A 22,330-nucleotide genomic window follows, 5' to 3' on the forward strand; every position below is an offset into this window, starting at 1 on the left:
TGATCAAAGACCTATCCCACCCCAGTAATGCTCTCCGGTAGGGAAGATGTGTTGGGTAGGCTAGAGGTTAAGGTGGACAAATTCCCAGGACCAGATGGGATCTATCCCAGGTTGTTAAGGAAGGCAAGAGAGTGATTAGCTGGGGCCCCGGACAGATATCTTTGTTGGATCCTTAAACACAGGTGAGGTGCTGGACGACTAGAGAGTTGCTCATGTTGTCCCCCTGTACAAACGTAGTAGGGATATCCTGGGTAACTACAGGACCAGTGAGCCTGACATCAATGGTGGGAAAGTTGCTGGAGGTACTGAGGGATAAAATCTATTTATATTTAGAAAAGAATGTGCTTATCAGTGATAGGCAACATGGTTGTGTGTGGGGGAGATTGTGCCTTACCAACTTATTAGAGTTTGAGGAAGTGACCAAATTGATAGATCAAGGAAGGGATGTAGATGTCATATACATGGACTTTAGTAAGGCTTTTGATCAGGTTCCCCATTGTAGACAAATGGAGAAAGCGAAGTCACATAGTGTGCAGGGTGTTCTAGCTAGGTGGATAAAGAACTGGGGTTGAGCAACAGGAGACAGACAGTAGTAGTTGAAGGGAGTTTCTCAAAATGGAGAAAGGTGACCAGTGGTGTTCCACAGGGGTCAGTACTGGGGCCACTGTTGTTTGTAATATACTTAAATGATCTGGAAGAGGCCATTGTTGGTCTGATCAGCAAGTTTGCAGATGACACGAAGGTTGGTGGGAGTAGCAGAAAGCATAAGGGACTGTCAAAGGATATAGATAGACTGGAGAGTTGGGCGGAAAAGTGGCAGATGGAGTTCAATCCAGGCAAATGTGAGGTGATGCACTTTGAGAAATCTAATTCTAGAGCAAATTATACACTAAACTGAAGAGCCTTGGGAAAAGTTGGTGAGCAGAGAGATCTGGGAGTGCAGGTCCATTGTATACTGAAGGTTGCCGCACAGGTGGATAGAGTGGTCAAGAAGGCATATGGTATGCTTGCCTTCATCGGACGGGGTATTGAGTATAAGAGCTGGGAGGTCGTGTTAAAATTGTACACGACATTGTTTCGGCTGCATTTAGAATACTGTGTACAGTTCTGGTCGCCACATTACCAAAAGGATGTGGACACTTTGGAGAGGGTGCAGAGAAGATTTATGAGGATGCTGCCTGGTATGGAAGGTGCTAGCTATGAAGAGAGGTTGAATAGGTTAGGGTTGTTTTCATTAGATTGAGATCTACAAAATCATGAAGGATATAGACAGGGTGGATAGAGATAAGCTTTTCCCCAGGGTGAAGGATTCAATAACGAGAGGTCACACTTTCAAGGTGAGAGGTTAAATGTTTAACAGAGATACACGCGGGAAATACTTTATACAGAGAGTGGTAGGTGCCTGGAACGCATTGCCAGCAGAGGTAGCAGAGGCAGGCATGGTAGATTCATTTATGATGAATCTGGACAGATGCATGAGTAGTTGGGGAGCAGAGGGATATAGATGCTTAGGAATTGACTGACAGGTTTAGACAGTGGATTTGGATCGGCTCAGGCTTGAAGGGCTGAAGGGCCTGTTCCTAGCCTGTAAATTTTCTTTGTCCTACAACGTCTTCCATCAGGCAGAAGATATAGAAGCTTGAGCACACGCACCTGCAGGTTCAAGAACAGCACCTTCCCATTATTAAATTGAGGAATGAACTCTAACTTCAAGTAAAGCTGATTCTGCTAGTGTTGATTGTGCCTATTTCACAGCCTGTGCAATGTAACCTATATGCCTCTGTCCAAGATTTTTTTTCACCCTATGCTCCTTGCTTACTATAACCTGCTCGTAAACAAAGCTTTTCACTGTACTTAGGTACACATGACAATAAATCAATCAAATCAAATCAAATCTTCCTTCACATCTCCCTCCTAATCCCTCACCTAATCTCCCAGGTTTTCTGGTGTCAAATAGCCAATTAATGCAAGACCTCTGACTAAAATCAATGACAGACCAATTAGGCAAGCAGATATCCCCTTGCATTGCACCTACCCTAGCAGATCTCATGAGAAGAGAAAATATCATTGTAAACCATAAAATGTTTACTCTGGCACCCACAGTGAGATTATGGCTGCAATGACTTATGCCACATTTTCGGACATTGCCCCAACGCTATTACAATTCATTCTGGATTGACAAGTATACTTTACACCATCTTGAGGTAGTAGTCAACAAAGGTTTTGGCTGACTACATAAATAAAGAAACACACGTGTAAAGGAACTGGAACTTGCAGAGTCACAATGCAAATCATACAGCGGTCTTAATTCAGAGTTATTAGCTTTTTATTAAATTTATTTACAAACTTTTCAAATACATCCCTGCATAAATGAAAGATTTAAATAAGGATTTACAATTACCAGTTAACTCCTGTAAATTTCTTAAGGCAACCTTTCAATGTCAAAATATACATATATCATTCATGATAAAAGGGCAGAGAGTGAAAACAGATAAATTGAACAATTATAGAGCAATTATACAAACCACATATTATTGACCAGAATTTGCTGTGAAAACAACAATAAACTTGTATGGCACTTGTTATTTATGTTCAAAAGTTACAGCAATTCCAGGCAAGAGGTGTGGTTAAATGTGAAAATGCTAAATTGCTGTGAGTTGAGCTACTGTGTCATTAACAGGAAAAATCAGTACCTGGCCCTTCAGCTTTTTTTTGGAACTTTGTTAATCTTGCCACAGCATAAATGTTGAAGACTGTCAAGGACACACCCTGGCAATCTGATTACTTCAAGTACCTCAGAGTCGCTTTTCATCACATTTTAATTTTTCAGTGAGATTTTTAAATGGCATTTTATTTTTAAAAAAACGTTTCCTTTGAATTGAGAGAGAAATTAATCTTGGTTTCTCTTGTGGGTCTGTTTTTGACAGTGATTGCACCATCTTTCTCAATCCTAACAGCATTTCTTTTGGTATCCTAGGGCCCTATTCATCTAGGTCCCAATTTCCTTCACTGTGCTGTTAACAGTATGGACTTTCCGCAAATTAGAGAACAGTCTTAATTCATTACTGGTCAACAAAAGTCTTGGCTAACTACATAAATAAAGAAACACAACTGTAAGGGAAGTGGAACTTGCAGGGCCACAATGTAAATAATAAAGCAGTCTTAATTCAGAATCATTAGCTTTTTATTATTTTACAATCTTTTCAAATACTTACCTGCACATATGAAGGATTTAAATAAGGATTTTCAATTACCATAGTTACCCTTGCAAATTTCTTAAGACAACCTTTCAATGTCAAAATATATTATATAGTTCATGATAAAAGTGCTCAGGCATTCAGAGACAAGTCCAGTTAATGGTTGGTGCCATTGACAAGACTAGAGCAAATTCTGGGCCACTATATTACACTGAAAACACCACACTGAGTGTGGTGAGAAAGACAGAAGGAGATATGGACAGAAAGGGAAAAAAAATTAGAGTAGCAGAGATAATGTTAGAATGGAAAACTATTTCAATGTGGAAGCAGTCAGGCCAAAAGGAATCTCAGCATGGGACACTAGAGGAGTAGCCAACAAGTGGTCTCAGTGAATGGTGGTAGGAAGGTATAGGGAAACATACCTCAGAGAAAGGAAATTGGTCAATATAGAAGCATTCCCTTGCAAGTTGCCAGACTTCACAGCCTCCAGTATCAACCGGACGCAGGCCATTAAGTGATCCAGTGGTCAATGTACAATGCATCTTTGCATAACCGGGAATACTATATCAAGTGAAGATACACAAAAATACAAATACGTGGTATGGGCTGGTAACTAAGGGCATTTCTAAAATTTATTGAGTGGAATTTTTAAAAAGTTTCAAATTATGACATGTTAAACTAAACCCAAAATAATCTGAGTGATCATGATGATAAAAAAACTGCATGCCCAACACATGGATCTCAATAAGAATTAGAAATTTAGTAAATGCAATGCTGCAGAGCCACCTGCTGGCTAAGTCATGCTTTTCAAGTGATATGTGTTAAATACAATGGTCCAGATTTTCTGATGGCCAGACAGACAGGCACTATTCCAGTGTAAATGGGAGTTGAACACTGGAATCCTAAGAAATTGCAGCAGGCTCTGAAGGATTTGCCTGGCAATTTGAAGATTCTGGTGGACAATTCCCCTACATCTGGAACGCTCTGAAAGAATCCATTTAAATCAGTGAGATTCCAATTAAATTAAGTAAATATTTACTCAGGAAATGTTATTTATTAACTATGTAGTTTAACTCCAATGTGACTATTTAAATGAGCCCATATTTACTTCACATGCTCCAAAATGCATCTTCTCCTTCCTAACCCCAACTCAGATACCAGCCAGAGAGCCAAACCTTAACTCCCTTCCCCCAGCATGCTCTTCCCCTTTACCCCTGAATCCCATATCGCCTGCCAGACCTGCCTTGCCACGCGCTTCATCTTCCCCCATCTGGAACAGAACCCTCCCAGGCATGATATCCTCTCCTACACCAGATCTCAAAGCACCAGGGACCTGGGTTCAATTCCAGCCTTGAGCGACTGTCTGCATGGAATTTGCAAATTCTCCCCGTGCCTGCGTGGGTTTCCTCCGGGTGCTCCAGTTTCCTCCCACAGTCCAAAGATGTGCAGATCAGGTGAACGGGCCATGCTAAATTGCCCGTTGTGTTAGATGCATTAGTCAGAAGGAAATGGATCTAGGCAGGTTACTCTTCGGAGGTTCAGTGTGGACGTGTTGGGCCAAAGGGCCTGTTTCCACACAGTGGAGAATCTAATCTAATCAATTCTTCTCATCCATCTTGACTTGCCATAAGCATATCAATTACCTGGCCCCCTTGCACCCTAAACACTTCCCACTTGGCATCTTATTCAACTTATTTCTGGGCGGCACCGTGGCACAGTGGTTAGCACTGCTGCCTCACAGCGCCGGAGACCCGGGTTCAATTCCCGCCTCAGGCAACTGACTGTGTGGAGTTTGCACATTCTCCCAGTGTCTACGTGGGTTTCCTCCGGGTGCTCCGGTTTCCTCCCACAGTCCAAAGATGTGCAGGTCAGGTGAATTGGCCATGCTAAATTGCCCGCAGTGTTAGGTAAGAGGTAAATGTAGTGGTCTGGGTGGGTTGCGCTTCGGCGGGTTGGTGTGGACTTGTTGGGCCGAAGGGCCTGTTTCCACACTGTAATGTAATCTATTCTAATCTAAAAACTGGCACCCTAGCTTCAAACTCATCTGACACCAGGCACCATGCCGCAACTATCACCCTACTCAGCCACCAACCAATCCACCCAGCATCTTGATATCACACTTAGCTCAGGTACTTAACATCTGACAGCAACTGGCAGGACTTTCACATTTCAGAATACAGCAACTATAAAAATAAAATAATTCATGGGACATGGATGCCACTGGCCAGGCCAGTATTTACTGCCCATCCCTAATTTGCAGTTGAGAGTCAACTACATTACTGTGAGTCTTGAGTCATATGTAGGTAAGACAAGTAGATTTCCTCCCCTACAGGGTCACTAATGAATCAGATGGAGTTATCCAATAATTGACAATGAATGTATGGTCATCATTCAACTCTTTAATTCCAGATTTTTATACAATTGAAAATTCCGCCATCTGCCATGGCAGGATTTGAACCAGCACTCCCAAAACATTATCTGGGTCTCTGGATTAATTATGGCTAGGCCATCATCTCCCCTACTGACTGCAGTGAGAAGTGGCCATGGGATTACGTTCCTTTGACAGTTCTGAGCTATGGAAAATCTGTCAGAATAGAAGTATTTCTGAATTTCTCTGCATTTCTGAAGAAGCCCCAATTTGAATCTCCTGTCATAAAAAGGAGGAGCCAGACTAGCAATCTGCATTGTTACTCCTCAGAAAATCCAACCCATTCACTTTAGCAGCTGCTTATTCATTCAACTTTAAAGGCTAACAATTTTGTTAGGGTACAGGGAGTAGACATAGGGTCTTCAATGAAAGTTTGAACGGAATACAGTGATCCATACGTTCTTTCACCATACATCCGGTGAAATTGGCAACACAAGTGCTGATGTGAACTGTGCTCACACTTTGCTATCATTCATTAAACAAAGTCTTAACCCCAGACTGATTAGAGAATTTGTAAAGCTGTTGAAATGTTATATATTTGTATCAAGGCATTGTTCAAATATCCACAGCAATTGTTAAAAGTGAGATTTTCTACCAATACAACATTCAATTCCCATGTGATAAATTCTCTAATCTGTTGTTTATCATTCCACACAAGAACTAGCTCATATTGGTTGTCATAGAAACAGGAGAAAAAAATCCGTTTATGCAGTGGATATGTACGGTAAAACAAGGTTTTAGTACAGTGTTTTATTATTCCACAAAATCAGTCTCAATTTATAATGCAGAATTAAAATTTCCTGTTTGTTCATCTATTGTGTTTCTTCTTATACATCAATGCATAATAAATGCAAACAATACCAAACACATCAAGAACAAATAAAATGAACAAATTCCTGACTCAATGCCAAGTTGCTTTTAAAACAAAAATAAATGAAATTGATTCCAAAATACAGATAATACTTTTTGTAATGTATTCCAATTTGCAGACTACTGAAGATAACGTATTCCACTTTGCAGACTGCAGAAGATAATGCCTTCCAAACCAAAAAGTACATCAAAAGGAAAACTCTTCCACTTATTGGTAATAAAAACTGAACAAACTTCATGAAATATTTCTTTAACAATTTATTTTTCCCCAAACTATTAGATGCAAATATGAAAATGAATACTTACCAATTTCATCAAGTCTAGGGATGTAATCAAGAGTTTTAATGCAATCAAGGTTCATTAATATTAAAATACTGTCAAGAAAATCTTAGTCATAGAGTCACAGATGTACAGCACAGAAACAGACCCTTTGGTCCAACTCATCAATGCTGACCAGATATCCTGAATTAATCTAGCCCCATTTGCCAGCACCCAACCCATATCCTTCTAAACCCTTCCTATCCATATACCCATCCAGATGCCTTTTAAATGTTGCAATTGTACCAGCCTCCACCAGTTCCTTTGATAGCTCATTCCATACACATATCATCCTATGCAAGGAAAGTTGCCCCTTTGGTCCCTTTTAAATCTTTCCCCTCTCACCCTAAACCCGTGCCCTCTAGTTCTGGACTCCTCTACCCTAGGGAAAAGACCTTGTCTATTTTCATCTATCCATGCCCCTCATGATTTTATAAACCTCTATATTGTCATCCCTCAGTCCTCTGACGCTCCAGGGAAAACAGCCCAGCCCATTCTGCCTCAATATATATTTACCAAGAAATCAAATATAATAAATTGAAATCACCCAGAACATTGACAAAACCTAAAAGCTTCTGCAAATTATTCCAGTTTTAAGGGGAGTTTTCTCTCATACCTAGACGGCTGATTTTTAAGGATTATATACAAATCTGTGAAAGCTGGTGTCTGTATTCATCAGATTTATAAATGATGATAAGTCAAACTGGTCCAAAACAATACAACTGCTGATACAAGGACAGGCTTTACATCACATGACGATGCAGTATTATATAGTGGGAACACAATGCACACTGCTTAAGTTACTGAAAAGGCAATTCAAATTGTGTCCCATTTGCTGTTATAATATAAACATTTTGTTTTGGTGAATTTGTAAAACAATAATAGCCGGTCAAGTATGAAGAGGGGTCAGCTCCTTGAATTTCAGGAGGTGGAATTGCTCTTTCCAAATCTCAGACATTCCTGAGTGACACAAGAGACTTAAACTGAGAGTGCAACACAGCTGATGAAAAATTTTAGCTCAGCCTAATAACCTCCCTTATAGCAAGAGATGATGAGGGGATACTTAGCAGAAACCCAGGACAAATAAATCAACACCTCTATCCTGAACTGAAAAGTTAGAGAAGGTTTTAGTTGTTGGGCTTCAGTTTATCTTATCTTCTAGCTTTTCTTTGCTGGTAAACTTTGCATAGTACGCGTGGAACTGGGAGTCTGTTCCAAAGATTTTATCCCAGTAGGTAAAGGTTGAAGCATAATTTCCAATAAAGTTCATGTGATGAAAATCATGAAATCGAGCTCCAACATAAAATGGAATCAGATGCAATGGATTCACAGGGATATCATAACCACTGGGGATAAGAAATGCAAGATGTGGTTAAAATGTCATTAACATATAAAAGGTATCAGTATTGCAAAACAAAGCTATGAAATGGCCCAGATCTTGCAGTCAGCTGTAAAGTGGCAATGTTCATCATTAACTGAATCAAGTAGTTTAACCTTGGCTTAATTATAAGGGACAAAGGAATTTGCTTTCTCAAGTTTGAAATGACTCCAACAGCAAAGTTAGTGCAACAGCCTAGTAATGGTCCATTTTCAGCACAGCCAAATCCCCTTTGTGGCATTACAAGCTGGAGATAGGCCCCTTGAGATATGCATTTGGGCTCAATGACAGGCAAATTAATTTCTTAATTGATGGTAGCAATATGACCCTGCTTAAAGCTAAACCACACCAACAGCCACCAACCACCCCAGTGCCTTCAAATCACTTATACCGGGAACAGCTTGAGGACATGTGTCTATGTGCATCTCTCTACGTGAGAAAGATGGAGAACAAAGAGTGAGGTGTTGGTGCTAAGTGCTGATCAGGAAAGGTTCTGACCTGCTGGGAGCAGTCCTAAAACAAATGTATGGTAAAGATTTATTGCAACCGCTGGAGACATCAACCCAAACTCTTACCTGACCGGTCCGATAGCTGCAAACCTCTCAACATGCACTGCTAACGGACGAAGATCAAAGCCAATTGTTAATATTGAAAATTATTTTAAATTGTTCATAATTTTGAAGAAAAGAGCACATTAAAAAAATACGCAAAGGATTTTTCCATAATTTCAAGGAATTGGGGGAACGTATTAACATAGATTGAGAATAGTGCACAATTAATTATCATAAAACAAACCCAGTAGGAATGAACAGGGCATTTTCAGGATGACAAGGTGCAGCTAGTGGAGTACCACAAGTATTCATGTTGAGTCGTGGCTACTTACAATCCACATCTTAAGCGAGGTGACCAAGTATAATACACCGTTCTGCTACAATGAATGTTTCTCAATGCAAATTCACTGTAAGACAATTGATGAATTGGGGACGCTGTTTCAAAACCACAAAGTTTTAAAACATGTGTTGGCTGTAATTACATCACCAACACTTTAAGCGTGGTTTCTAAAGCATGATTTTTCTATAATGTGGGGCTGCACCAGAATGCAACCATCACATTATAGAAGAACTGACTGTATAGCCAAAAACAAAGAAAACCAAAGATCCACAGATGCTGGAAAATCAGAAACATAAACAGAAATTGCTGGAAGACTGTAGCAGGCCTCCGAAAGCATAGGAACATGGTGGCGTGTTGAAGTGTCAGGCAACTTGAAGTTCAGGTCACCTTTGCAGAAAATGGGGTTTTGCAAAGTGGCCATCCGGCCTGTGTTTGGTCTCCCAGTTTAGAGGTGACCACATCGTGAGTTATGAATACATACTGTTTAAATAATTACCACTTCACTTACATGGTGTGGCTGGGGCTTTGGAATGATAAGGAGCGAGGAGGTAAGCAGGCAGACATTACACCTTCTGCAAAATGCCGTGATGGCCATGAAGTGGTGTTGGGAATGGAGAATGAAGGGCTTTTGCCCGAAACGTCAATTTTCCTACTCCTCGGATGCTGCCTGAACTGATGTGCTTTTCCAGCACTACTCTAATCCAGAATCTGGGTTCTAGCATCTGCAGTCATTGTTTTTACCTTGGGAATGGAGGAGTTCACCAGAACGTCCCAGAGGGAACGATCCTTGTGGAACACTCTCAAGGAAGGAGAGAGGAAGTGGATATCTAGTCATGACATCCTGCTGGAGGTGACAAATAGTGGCTTACAATCCTTTGTGTGTGGATGCTGGTGGAGTGGTAAGTGCCTACCACTATCATTGTTGTAGGAGGGAAGCGAATGGGTCAGGGCAGAAATGCAGGAGATGGGCAAACATGGCTAAGGGCCCTGTTGACCACAGTTAATCCGTTGCATCTGTTCTGAGAATGCCATCTCCTATAGGGGAGAGGCAAAACAATGACTGATGCTGGAATCCAAGGTAAACAAGCAGGAGGCTGGAAGAACACAGCAAGCCAGGCAGCAATGGGAGGTGAAGAAGTGTAACGTTTGGAGTGTAACCCTTCAACGACTTCTGTAGGGGAGCCTCAGAAACATCCACCTTCTTTCCCAACTAAGAATTCTCCATTAGCCCATTCACCTCCCCCTCTGCAAGCTTGTCTTCAGCATAAGTACCACGTTTTCATCGCTGCTAACAGTTCTGAAGAGTCATCAGGCCCAAAACATGAACTCTGCTTTCTTCCCACAGATGCATGCCAGACCTGCTCAACTTCTCCAGCAATTTCTGTTTTTGTTTTGATCAACTAAACCAGTCTCACCTCACAACATATTCAGACCTACCTGTGGACATCAATAGTTTCCAGTAGGCAAAAAGTAACCCAAGCCCACAGCAGCATCACGTGGTTACAGAATATCATGATTCCAATGAAGAAGCCTGCTCCAAGGAGAATGGTCTCCAGTGGATGTGCATATTCAGCTTGCATGCCAAACGGGGACTAGAAGAAAACATTTCAAATCGATAGAGTTTGGTAAACTTACATTTTTTGTACAGATAGACAACCTTTTATCCGAAAAGCTCCAAAGTCCAAAGGTTTTTGTGTAACGTTTTTTTTTTCCCCCATTAACAAGTTGTTTGGCGTGCAACCAGTTAACCCAAATCCACACCCACTCAATGTGTGTCACTCAGATGCGAAATGTGGGGGGTGTGACCCAACACTGGCAGGCCTCAATTCTGTTTCAGGGCCTGTTGTACTCACAGTAAGTCTGTCTTTTGGGAATTTTAAAAAAAAATTTCACCAAACTGTCACTTATTCTGAAATTCGAAAAATTCTGAATTCTGAAAACCAGTTGGTCCCGAGCATTTCGGAGAAAGGATTGTGCACCTGTACTAAGAAAATGAGAAGAATCATTTGTCTCATTAACGCAATTCCACTCTGATATGCAATATCTAACTTTAAAATCAAGGAAATGTTCTGCAACACCTTTTGACTCAAGGGCAGATCTTGCAAAGTTTTGCTCATCTATTTGTATATTTACCTCTGTCTAACAATTTGATTTCTGTACATAATGTGGCTTTTAATATTCCTGTGGTAGTGTCCCTACCTCTACATCAGGAGAGGCACATTGAAGTCCCAGCCATGATGTGATCACCATGCATCTGTATTAGAATACATCCAAACAGGACAATAAAAGAAATAAGCTTCTTTTTACTACTGTGGTTGTATGTGCTTGGATATTTACTACTGTGGTTGTATGTGCTTGGATAAGCACATACGTATGAACATGCACATAAATTGTCACAAAGTCTGATATATCTTGAAACATTTTTGCACATGCCTTGGTAATTTTGCATTGATAGGTCAAGTTAAATAATCTGAAGTCTAATTGTTTTACATATATTACTCGATTGACAATGGAGTCAAATGTTATGGGAGTAGAGAGGGAAGCGGAGTGAAAGTTGGATCAGCCACGATCTTATTGATTGGTGGAGAATGCTAAAATGGGCCACTCCCGCTCCTAATTCTTACGCTCTTTGCAGCTTTTTGCAAGTTAGGAAGATGCATGTAACTGCAGTGCAATTGTATGAAAGAAAACCTCAAAGTGAAGCTTCTTGATAAGAAGTTCCACAGTAGCAATATCAGGATTAAATAAAGCAGCTCCGTTTCTTATACAGATGTAAGAACTGGCATTGTTACCAAAGACTCATTTTGGTGTATGTTGGAAACTGACAAATTCATTACCACTAACCAATCAGTTCCTCCACAGTTTGGCAAAACTAATATCACTAGTGACATTAATAACACCATACAGTTGGAAGCTAGAAAGAATGGTTATACCCCATGTAACAAAAGACTAGTTTAGTTGCATTTTGAACCAAATGCAGGAGGAGTGTTTGGAAAAGACAATCAGCCATTTAGAAATATTAACTTTTTCCACACAATTTGCAAAAGCATAAGTCTAAAAAAAAAAGATGGCTCACTAAATTCTCAAGGGCAACTAGGAATGATCAATAAAGGCTGTATCAATGATAACCATTATTGGAAAGGAAATTTCTAAAATGCAATGAGAATTTTCTGTCTTGTCAAAGATCCCAGTACCAAGGATTGAATTACATACTTTAAAACAGACAATACATTGATGTATTTGAGGAATTTAAAAAAGTTAGCCAAAGCACTGATGAACCAGCATCAATTCGTAAATCTTGCAAATTGAAGTCCAACATATGGAATGGAGCAAGAAGTTGCGCAAATTCAAATTAGTAAAACCAAAGTTTTGGAAAAGGTCTCATTGCAGCCCTAGAGTTACAGGGAACATTCTGATTATTAAGAGGAGAGTTTGCTCTCATCTTTTGGTAAACTCTTTAAATCAAACAGCATAGAATTGCAGAAAATAAAAACAGTATGCTTGGAACTAACCGAAAAATCATGATGCACCTTGTGAACATATTTGTAGATTCTCCGGTGATGTAACAATCTGTGCAAGAAATAGTGCCAGGTATCCTCAACAACTGCACAACCAAGGCACTGAGCCAGCAGCACGTACCTGGAGATTCACAGAATATAGTTAGGAACATACTCTCCAGTCAATTTAAATGGATAGAGCCAAAGACAATAATCAAACGTTTAGAAGAACTGTGTAAAAACAAATTGTAAGTAACAATTGATGATATGCCAAATACTGTGGTGTAAGGATAACCTCATATAATCCAAACCAATTATTACAACTTGGAGACATGCAGTCGACATTAATGGTCCATTTGACTTCACATTTCAACACGTAAAAATGTGAAAAGTATGCAAGGACAATAGACAGCCCATCTGTGCAGATCTCCACAGCAAAATGTCACCAACACTTACTGACATATTCACAACTTTTTGAGTCAAGGAAGATGATATTAATAAGCATGCAGAATGGACATGTAAATGATAAATTAATTTCAATATGATGGGTAGGTGCATAGGAAGGGTTTAGACAGATATGGACCAAATACTGGCAAATGGAACTAGATCAGTTTAGGATATCTGGTTGGCACAGACAAGTTGGTCCATGGGGTTTGTTTTGGTACTGTACAACTGACTCTGTAAATTATTTTTTAAATGTAATATAATACATAAGTGTTTAGGCTGAGTGAACCATAATTGTTTGGAATACAAGGTGACTAACTTCAGAAAATGGCTCTCATGCTGTACATTCAGTTGTAGTGCAGCCCATTCTTCGAAAAAAACTAAATTAACCTGAACAAAATCCATCTGCAATTTCACCACCTTGCACTCTTCTTTACACTTTCAATAAATTTATTTTCAGAGGGTGTGACTGTGTCACTTTTTTAAACTATTTCCAACAATCCGTCTTATTTCCACAAAAATTAAGATCCTCCCTAACCTTTTTTCTGAGGTGCTTCAAAATACCAGGTTTACTTACAACCAGTCGCCATATTTTGCTCCCTAGTGGCACACTAATATCTGAGCCAGGAGGTGGTGATTCATGTTCCACACTAGATACCAGAGGCAATAACACTGACATACAGCAGAACATATCATTGCACATACTGGCTTGCCAGGTGGGAGATTAAATGGAGGGCCTAGCTACCTCTCTGTCAATCCAAAAAAATGTATGTCACCATTCAAAGCTGAGCTGGGCATTTCTTTCTAGTGTCATGGCCAACATGTATCCATCAATCAATATAACTCAAACACAAAATCCTGGCATTATTTTCTTGCAGTTTCTGGTCCTAACTGTGTTAATTGGTTGCCACATTTTCCCATACTACAACAATTAATACAATTCAATATTCAATTAGCTGTAAAACTCTTCTGGATGTTCTGTGGATATAAGGTCAGCATTCTAGTAAAACAGCAATTTTAACTACAAATAGAAATTGGACAATTAAAACAAACTGCCTCCCAAAAAGTACAGCAAGTACAATACTACCATCTTGGCATTGACTCCCAGGTGTAAGGGATGTTGAAGTACTCAGTGAAATAATAAGTGCCACAAATCATTGGTAACTGGATACAGAAATGATTGAAGAGTAACACTTTGAAACATTTCCATTGTTGTTCCCACGTCTCTGGCTTGTCCTGGAAAGGAAAGGAACAGATGTAGATGTGATTTAAATCTCAAAAGAATCTTACATGAAGAAAAACTTACATTAAAAAAATTAAAACAATCTTTAATGATTGCTTACCTCTTGAACCTTATAGCAAAAAGGTTCTAATGCACAGTAGGTAGCAAATAGCATCTGACAACGTAGACAGTACACAAAGCTTCACACATGGAGTTATTATCCTCACCACAAAGTGTCCAAAGATATTGCTAATGGAGTTTACAGCAATTCGATGCCATATGTCTGAAGTTATTACAACTGGTGACATGCAGTCCACATTAATGGTTTATTTGATTTCACATTACAACATTTTTAAACATGGAAGAGTATGCAAGGACAATAGACAGCCCATCTGTGCAGATCTCCACAGCAAAATGTCACCAACACTTACTGACATATTCACAACTTTTTGAGTCAAGGAAGATGATATTAATAAGCATGCAGAATGGACATGTAAATGATAAATTAATTTCAATATGATGGGTAGGTGCATAGGAAGGGTTTAGACAGATATGGACCAAATACTGGCAAATGGAACTAGATCAGTTTAGGATATCTAGTTGGCACAGACAAGTTGGTCGGTAGGGTTTGTTTCGGTACTGTATAACTCTGAGTCTATGAATCTGAGATGTTATATTTTAGTAGTTAAGTAGGGTCACACGCTCCTTGGAAAATTAAATGGTGTTTTGGTGGGGTTGAGGGAGGCAGTGGGTGAAGGTGAAAGGATAGATAAGGAATTTAGGAGTACAATAAAAAATGAATAATAGCAGCATTACAGTTAACAAGACCACACATAACACAAACAAAACACTATCTAGAAAGGAATACCAGACCTAAAAATCAGAATAGTTGGATAAAACTAATTTGGAATCTCATCAAGAGTACTGTGCAAGATTCGGAATCCCATATTACAGCAGGTATAAAATTACTGCAAGTTCTTTTATTGGTCAGAGTATTGAGTACAGGAGTTGGGAGGTCATGTTGCAGCTGTACAGGACATTGTTTAAGCCACTGTTGGAATATTGCTTTCAATTCTGGTCACCTTCCTATCGGAAAGATGTTATGAAACTTGAAAGGGTTCAGAAAAGATTTACAAGGATGTTGCCAGGGTTGGAGGATGTTGTGGGTGTTTTCCCTGGAGCATCAGAGGGGTGACCTTATAGAGGTTTATAAAATTATGAGGGGCATGGATAGGATCAATAGACAAAATCTTTTCCCTGGGGTCGGGGAGTCCAGAACTAGAGGGCATAGTTTTAGGGTGAGAGGGGAAAGATATAAAAGAGACCTAAGGGGCAACTTTTTCACGCAGAGGATGGTACGTGTATGGAATGAGCTGCCAGAGGATGTGGTGGAGGCTGGTACAATTGCAACATTTAAAAGGTATTTGGATGGGTATATGAATAGGAAGGGTTTGGAGGGATATGGGCCGGACGCTGGCAGGTGGGTCTAAATTGGGTTGGGATATCTGGTTGGCATGGACGGGTTGGACCAAAGGATCTGTTTCCATGCTGTACATCTCTATGACTCTGTAACAGTAATGATTGCCACATTACTAGACTAGTAAACCAGAGAGCTGAACTAATAACTCAGAAATGCAAGCTCAAATCCTACCCTGGAAACTGGGGAATTTAAATTCAGCTATTCAAACAAAATCTTAAATTTAAAAAAAACTGGAATCAGTAATGGTGACCAAATGATTGGATTGTCATAAGAACCCAATTGCTTCAACAAAGTGCTTTCCAGGAGAAAATTTGGCTTCTTTGCTCAATCACACCAAGTGCATCATGGGCTTTCCAACCCACTATTTGCGGTTGCGCCTTTTGCCTCCCAGACTTTGCAATTCCTTTCTTAAGTACCTCTTCATTTCAAACCTTCTTCTGTGAAGAAATTTTTTAATTACCTTCCTTAATATCACAAGAAAAATATATGTAGTTACTGGTGAGTACAGAACTCGATTATTACTGAAAAAAAATCTTGTCAAATCTTTGTTTTCCATTTGCCAGAACAGGAGGAGGTGCAATTTAGTTGGCAAGTGGACTTTGATTGAGGTGCTCCAGTGGTGAGGTACCACTGTGTGCACCAGTAAACGACCAATGTTTGTTTAAACAAGGCATTTGACTCTGCTTGGTCAAACAACGTAGGCAAAAGTGAGGACTGCAGATGCTGGAAACCGGAGTTTAGATCAGAGTGGTGCTGGAAAAGCACAGCAAGTCAGGCAGCATCCGAGGAGCAGGAAATACCTATCTCTAAACACATGGATTAGAAAATATCTACTGCAGTCAGTGTGGCTCTTGTGGAACTGCGATAGCATTTGGAACTTTGGGCCAGGTTTGCCAGAGATGTGTAATCTATAAAAATGAAAAACAGTAGTAGACCCAAAACAGATGCTTGCAGTACACCACTAGTAACTGAACTTCAGAATGAATATTTCCCATCAATAACCACCTTCTGTCTTCTTTCAGCTAGCCAATTTCTGAGCCAAACCGCTAAATCACCTTCAATCCCATGCCTCTGCATTTTGTGCAACAGCCTACCATGGGAAACCTTATCAAGCACCTTACAGAAATCCATATACCCCACAATCACTTTACCCTCAATCACATGTTTGGTCATCATCTCAAAGTCAATAAGGTTTGTGAGGCACAACCTGCCCATTACAAAATTCTGTTGACTATCCCTAATCAACTTATTCCTCTCTAGATGATTATAGATCCTCTCTCTCATAAGCTTTTCCAACACTTCACCCACAACCAAAGTAACGCTCACTGGTCTGTAATTACCAGGGTCGTCTCTACTCCCCTTCTGGAACAAGGGAACAATATTTGCCATCCTCCAGTCTTCCAGCACTATTCCTCTAGACAATGATGACATAAAGATCAAAACCAAAGGCTCTACAATCTCCTCCCTGGCTTCCCAGAGAATCCTATGGGACTTATCTATTTTCACACTTTCCAGAATTGGTAACACCACCTCCTTGCGAACATCAATCCCATCTAGTCTAGTAGCCTGTATCTCAGTATCCTCCTCAACCACATTTCCTTTTTCCAGTAAAAATAGTGATGAAAAATATTCATTTAGCACTTCCCCTATCTCCTCAGACTCCATGCACAATTTCCCCACTACTATCCTTGATTGGCCCTAATCTTTCTCGAATTACTTTTTTTTCCCTGATGTACTTACAGAAAGCTTTAGGGTTTTCCTTGATCCTACCTGCTAACAACTTCTCATGTCCCCTCGTGGCTCCTCTTAGCTCTCTCTTTAGGTCTCTCCTGACTGACATGTAACTCTCAAGTGCCCTAACTGAGCCTTCACATCTCATCCTAACAAGCCGCCTTCTTCCTCTTGATAAGAAATTCAACTTCTCTAGTAAACCGTGGCTCCCTTGCTCAACTACTTCCTCCATGCCTGACAGATAGATACTTATCAAGGACATGCAGTCTCTGTTCCTTGAATAAACTCCACATTTCAATTGTGTCTATCCCCTGCAGTTTTCTTCCCCATCCTGTGCATTCTAAATCTTGTCTAATCACATTATAATTGCCTTTCCCCCAGCAATAACTCTTGCCCTGCATTATATACCTATCCCTTTCCATCACTAAAGTAAACATAACCAAACTGTGGTCACGATCACCAAAGTTCTCACCTACCTCCAAAATCTAACACCTGGCTAGGTTCATTACTGAGTACCAAATCTAAATGTGACCTCACCCCTTATTGGCCTGTTTACACGCTGTGTCAGGAAAAAAATCCTGCATACATTGGATAAAAACAGACCCAACCAAAATATTCGAACTATAGAATTTCCAGTCAAAAACTCAACCTCTAATTGTAGCCAGTTTTTCTTGATAGAAAGAATGAGAAAATTACTCTGAACTCAATCATGCAGCCAAAATTATATAATTTTCAATATGTGTGATGGTTTATAGGAGACAACGTGCATAATACAAATTGCATCGCACCAGTATCTTCCCAGTAGCATAAAAACGACAAGCAGTAGAAATGTATCGAGTCATAGAGATGTACAGCATGGAAACAGAACCTTCGGTCCAACCCGGGCATGCCGACCAGATATTCCAACCCAATCTAATCCTACCTGCCAGCATCCGGCCCATATCCCTCCAAACCCTTCCTATTCATATACCCATCCAGATGCCTCTTAAATGTCGCGATTGTACCAGCCTCCACCACATCCACTGGCAGCTCATTCCATACACATACCACCCTCTGTGTGAAAAGATTGCCCATTAGGTCTCTTTTATATCTTTCCCCTCTCACCCTAAACCTATGCCCTCTAGTTCTGGACTCCCCGACCTCGGGGAAAAGACTTTGTCTACTTATCCTATCCATGCCCCTCAATTTTGTAAACCTCTATAAGGTCACCCCTCAGCCTCTAACGCTCCAGGGAAAACAGCCCCAGCCTGTTCAGCCTCTCCCTGTAGCTCAAATCCTCCAACCCTGGCAACATCCTTGTAAATCTTTTCTGAATCCTTTCAAGTTTCACAACATCTTTCCGATAGGAAGGAGACCAGAATTGCACGCAGTATTCCAACAGTGGCCTAACCAATGTCCTGTACAGCCGCAACATGACCTCCCAACTCCTATACTCAATACTCTGACCAATAAAGGAAAGCATACCAAACGCCTTCTTCACTATCCTATCTACCTGCGACTCCACTTTCAAGGAGTTATGAACCTGCACTCCAAGGTCTCTTTGTTCAGCAACACTCCCTAGGACCTTACCATTAAGTGTACAAGTCCTGCTAAGAGTTGCTTTCCCAAAATGCAGCACCTCGCATTTATCTGAATTAAACTCCATCTGCCACTTCTCAGCCCATTGGCCCATCTGGTCCAAATCCTGTTGTAATCTGAAGTAACCCTCTTCGCTGTCCACTACACCTCCAATTTTGGTGTCATCTGCAAACTTACTAACTGTACCTCTTATGCTCGCATCCGAACCATTTATGTAAGTGACAAAAAGTAGAGAACCCAGCACCCATCCTTGTGGCACTCCACTGGTCACAGGCCTCCAGTCTGAAAAACAACCCTCTACTACCACCCTTTGTCTTCTTCCTTTGAGCCAGTTCTGTATCCAAATGGCTAGTTCTCCCTGTATTCCATAAAAAAAAGCAATCACACGTCTTTTTCTCAATGGCTTTAAATGATTGTATTATTGATTTGCTTTCGATTAGAATTTCTTTCCAAGGGAATAAATATTACAAGGCCAACTCTCTTTAAAAGGAGTGAAAGAGCGCAGTGTTGTGCAAGAACAGAAACATCATAGTCGTCTGCTACCGCCCCCGAACCCTTTCACCTACCTGCTGGATTTTATATTTCTGCATGTAAGGTATGCATTGAAAGATGAACCCGGGCAGACAGAAAAAGAAATAGACGAGTTCATCAACAAGTAGCGAGCCCCATCTTGTAATCTGAAACTTGATGTAATTATTCAGCGCTATGGAAAGGTCCCTGAAGCGGGTTCGCAGGAAACATAGAGTGCACAGCCAGGTAGGCTGAGCTCAGGATAGCTCCAGCCGTGATATCCATCGCTGCAGGCGCTGGACCGCGAGCACAGACACCAGGGGCTGTTCCCAGAGCGCGGGCCGCACCGCTCAGCTGTTCCATGCCATCAGCTGTTAGCACACACTCCGCCGCCCATTGGCCGCCTGCGGAACTTCGCAAGGCAACTCAAGCCGTTGATTGGCCGAGCGGATGGACAAGCACCGCGAGACGGCAGGCCGTAGCCAATAGCAGAAGGCGAGCAGCGCTCATATCGGAACTGGTCAACAGGAGGCCATTGAAATCCTTACTACCATTGAAGTAGGTAATTACATCTTAGCTTGATCGACCTGCTTTGCTGACATATCCTTTCATACTGTTGTCGAAGTATTGCAAAAGTTCATTAAACAATATACAATTTCAGTTACATCACACTGTAAACTTTTGCTATAAATTCTATGAGGATAAAGTGCGGACTGCAGATGCTGAAGATCAGAGCTGAAAATGTGTTGCTGGAAATGCGCAGCAGGTCAGGCAGCATCCAAGGAGCAGGAGAATCGACGTTTCGGGCAAGGAGGGCTCATGCCCGAAACGTCGATTCTCCTGCTCCTTGGATGCTGCCTGACCTGCTGCACTTTTCCAGCAACACATTTTCAGCTATAAATTCTGTGTCTTACAATCTTATTCTCCAAAATCACCTGACGAAGGAGCAGCGCTCTGAAAGCCAGCACTTCCAAATAAAACCTGTTGGACTATAACCTAGTTTGGTGTGATTTTTAACTAATTAAACAAAGATCGAGTACTCCAAACGTAAAGAACTGCAGATGCTGTAAATCAGAAACAAAAACAAGTTGCTGGAAAAGCATCTGCGAAGAGAAATCAAAGTTCACATTTCAAATATCGAATACTTCCTGTATTCACCCCTTGGGTGGACAAACACACTTTGCTGAAGAAACTCAACAGGTCCTGTAACAATTAACTTTGAGTCTTGTTACCCTTTACTGTTTTCTAACTTGTTTCTTGACTGAAAATCAGAGCTGGAAAATGTTTGTGGCTCTTGCCTGCCTCCCATCCTGGACTCCCCAGCACAGCAGAGAAAAAAAGATTCTATCCATTCAATTCCTTTCTAAAATCTAAAGATTCAAATCAAATTGCTCTTAAACGTCTACATTTCAAGTGAAATAAGCTGTTTTTGTTATTTTTCTTCGTGATCAAAGTGTATCTGAACTACAGTATTTTAGGTCAATACCTTTTAAAGGTGCACAATCTCAAAAACCGTCCAGATGTGTGGCTGAACCATGGCTGTATACTAATGTCACAGAACACAAATTGGGAGGGATGCAGTTATCTACCCTTTTAATTTTAAATACTAATATTGCATTAATCTTCTAGAATTTTCATAGACAATCACATTTTAGTGATTTGTGTAAATGCATCTATTAATATTTCTGCCAAGCCTAATTTTTCAACAAATACTGAGATTTAATTACTTTTAGTACAAAACAGATCACTTCTCACTTGCATATATTGAAATCTGCCTCCATTTTAGACCCTCATTTCATCTATCAAACTCTAACTTTATGTACCAGTCTAGTTCTCGTGAGCACTTAACCTTAGAGAAAGCTTAGTAGTACTGTTTGTATGACTGATATTAGAATATGCACCAGATTGAAGAGGAAAAATGAATCCTTTTAGTTGAAAAGTCAGGTTAAAGATATTCCTGGAGGTTTGACCAAGTACTGTTTGGTTGTCTGCAAATGGTGTTCTATTTGCCTTATAAAGTTTAGGTTTGGTTTTACCAGTTGACACATGAGGTGTTCAAAAACTAGGAGGCTACCTGTGACCAAGGAAGGAAGGAAATCCAGGAGCATAGAAGAGGAGAAATCAGGGCCGCATTTATAGACTTAATGGTAAGGTCCTGGGGAGTGTTCCTAAACCACGTTGGAGTTGCAGGTTCATACTTCCTTGAAGGTGGAGTCTTAGGTAGGTAGGATACTGAAGGGAGCATTTGGTATGCTTTTCCTTTATTGGTCAGAGTATTGAGTATAGGAGTTGGGAGTTCCTGAAGGGCTTATGCCCAAAACGACAATTCTCCTGCTCCTTTGATGCTGCCTGACCTGCTGCGCTTTTCCAGCAACACATTTTTAAGCTCTGATCTCCAGCATCTGCAGTCCTCACTTTCTCTTATAGGAGTTGGGAGGTCATGTTGTGGCTGTACAGGACACTGGCTAGGCAACCTTTGGAATATTGCATGCAATTCTCATCTCCATCCTATAGGAAGAATGTTGTAAAACTTGAAAGGGTTCAGAAAAGATTTACAAAGATATTGGTAGGGGTGGAGAGTTTGAGCTATAGGGAGAGGCTGAATAGGCTGGAGGTGTTTTCCCTGGAGCATTGGAGGCTGAGGGGTGACCTTATAGATGTTTATAAAATCATGAGGGGCATGGATAGGATAAATAGACAAAGTCTTTTCCCTGGGCGGGGGAGTCCAAAACTAGAGGACATAGGTTTAGGGTGAGAGGGGAAAGATATAAAAGAGACCTAAGGGG

At 40.6% G+C, this 22,330-nt stretch overlaps 1 protein-coding gene across 4 annotated transcripts; it reads right to left on the reverse strand.

Annotated features, from left to right (window-relative positions):
• Positions 1 to 2,310: 2,310 nt before the first annotated feature.
• LOC122553974 (methylsterol monooxygenase 1-like) lies at positions 2,311 to 19,883 on the reverse strand. Of its 4 annotated transcripts, none has more exons than XM_087978490.1 (5): positions 19,601 to 19,883; positions 14,111 to 14,259; positions 12,613 to 12,721; positions 10,520 to 10,674; positions 2,311 to 8,159 (listed from the first exon to the last, which is right to left on the reverse strand). In XM_087978490.1, exons 1-5 carry the CDS (start codon positions 19,622 to 19,624, stop codon positions 7,955 to 7,957), a joined length of 642 nt encoding a protein of 213 aa, XP_087834616.1. In that variant the 5' UTR covers positions 19,625 to 19,883; the 3' UTR covers positions 2,311 to 7,954. The 4 variants fall into 4 exon arrangements, with proteins under 4 accessions (XP_087834616.1, XP_087834592.1, XP_087834672.1 ...); XM_087978466.1 differs by having other exon boundaries at positions 12,595 to 12,721; XM_087978546.1 differs by lacking the exon at positions 14,111 to 14,259.
• Between the last annotated feature and the right edge of the window lie 2,447 nt (positions 19,884 to 22,330).

Source organism: Chiloscyllium plagiosum, unplaced genomic scaffold (assembly GCF_037043375.1).
Source record: "Chiloscyllium plagiosum isolate Xiang-an unplaced genomic scaffold, Cpla_swu_hap1 HiC_scaffold_1, whole genome shotgun sequence".
NCBI lineage: Eukaryota > Metazoa > Chordata > Chondrichthyes > Orectolobiformes > Hemiscylliidae > Chiloscyllium > Chiloscyllium plagiosum.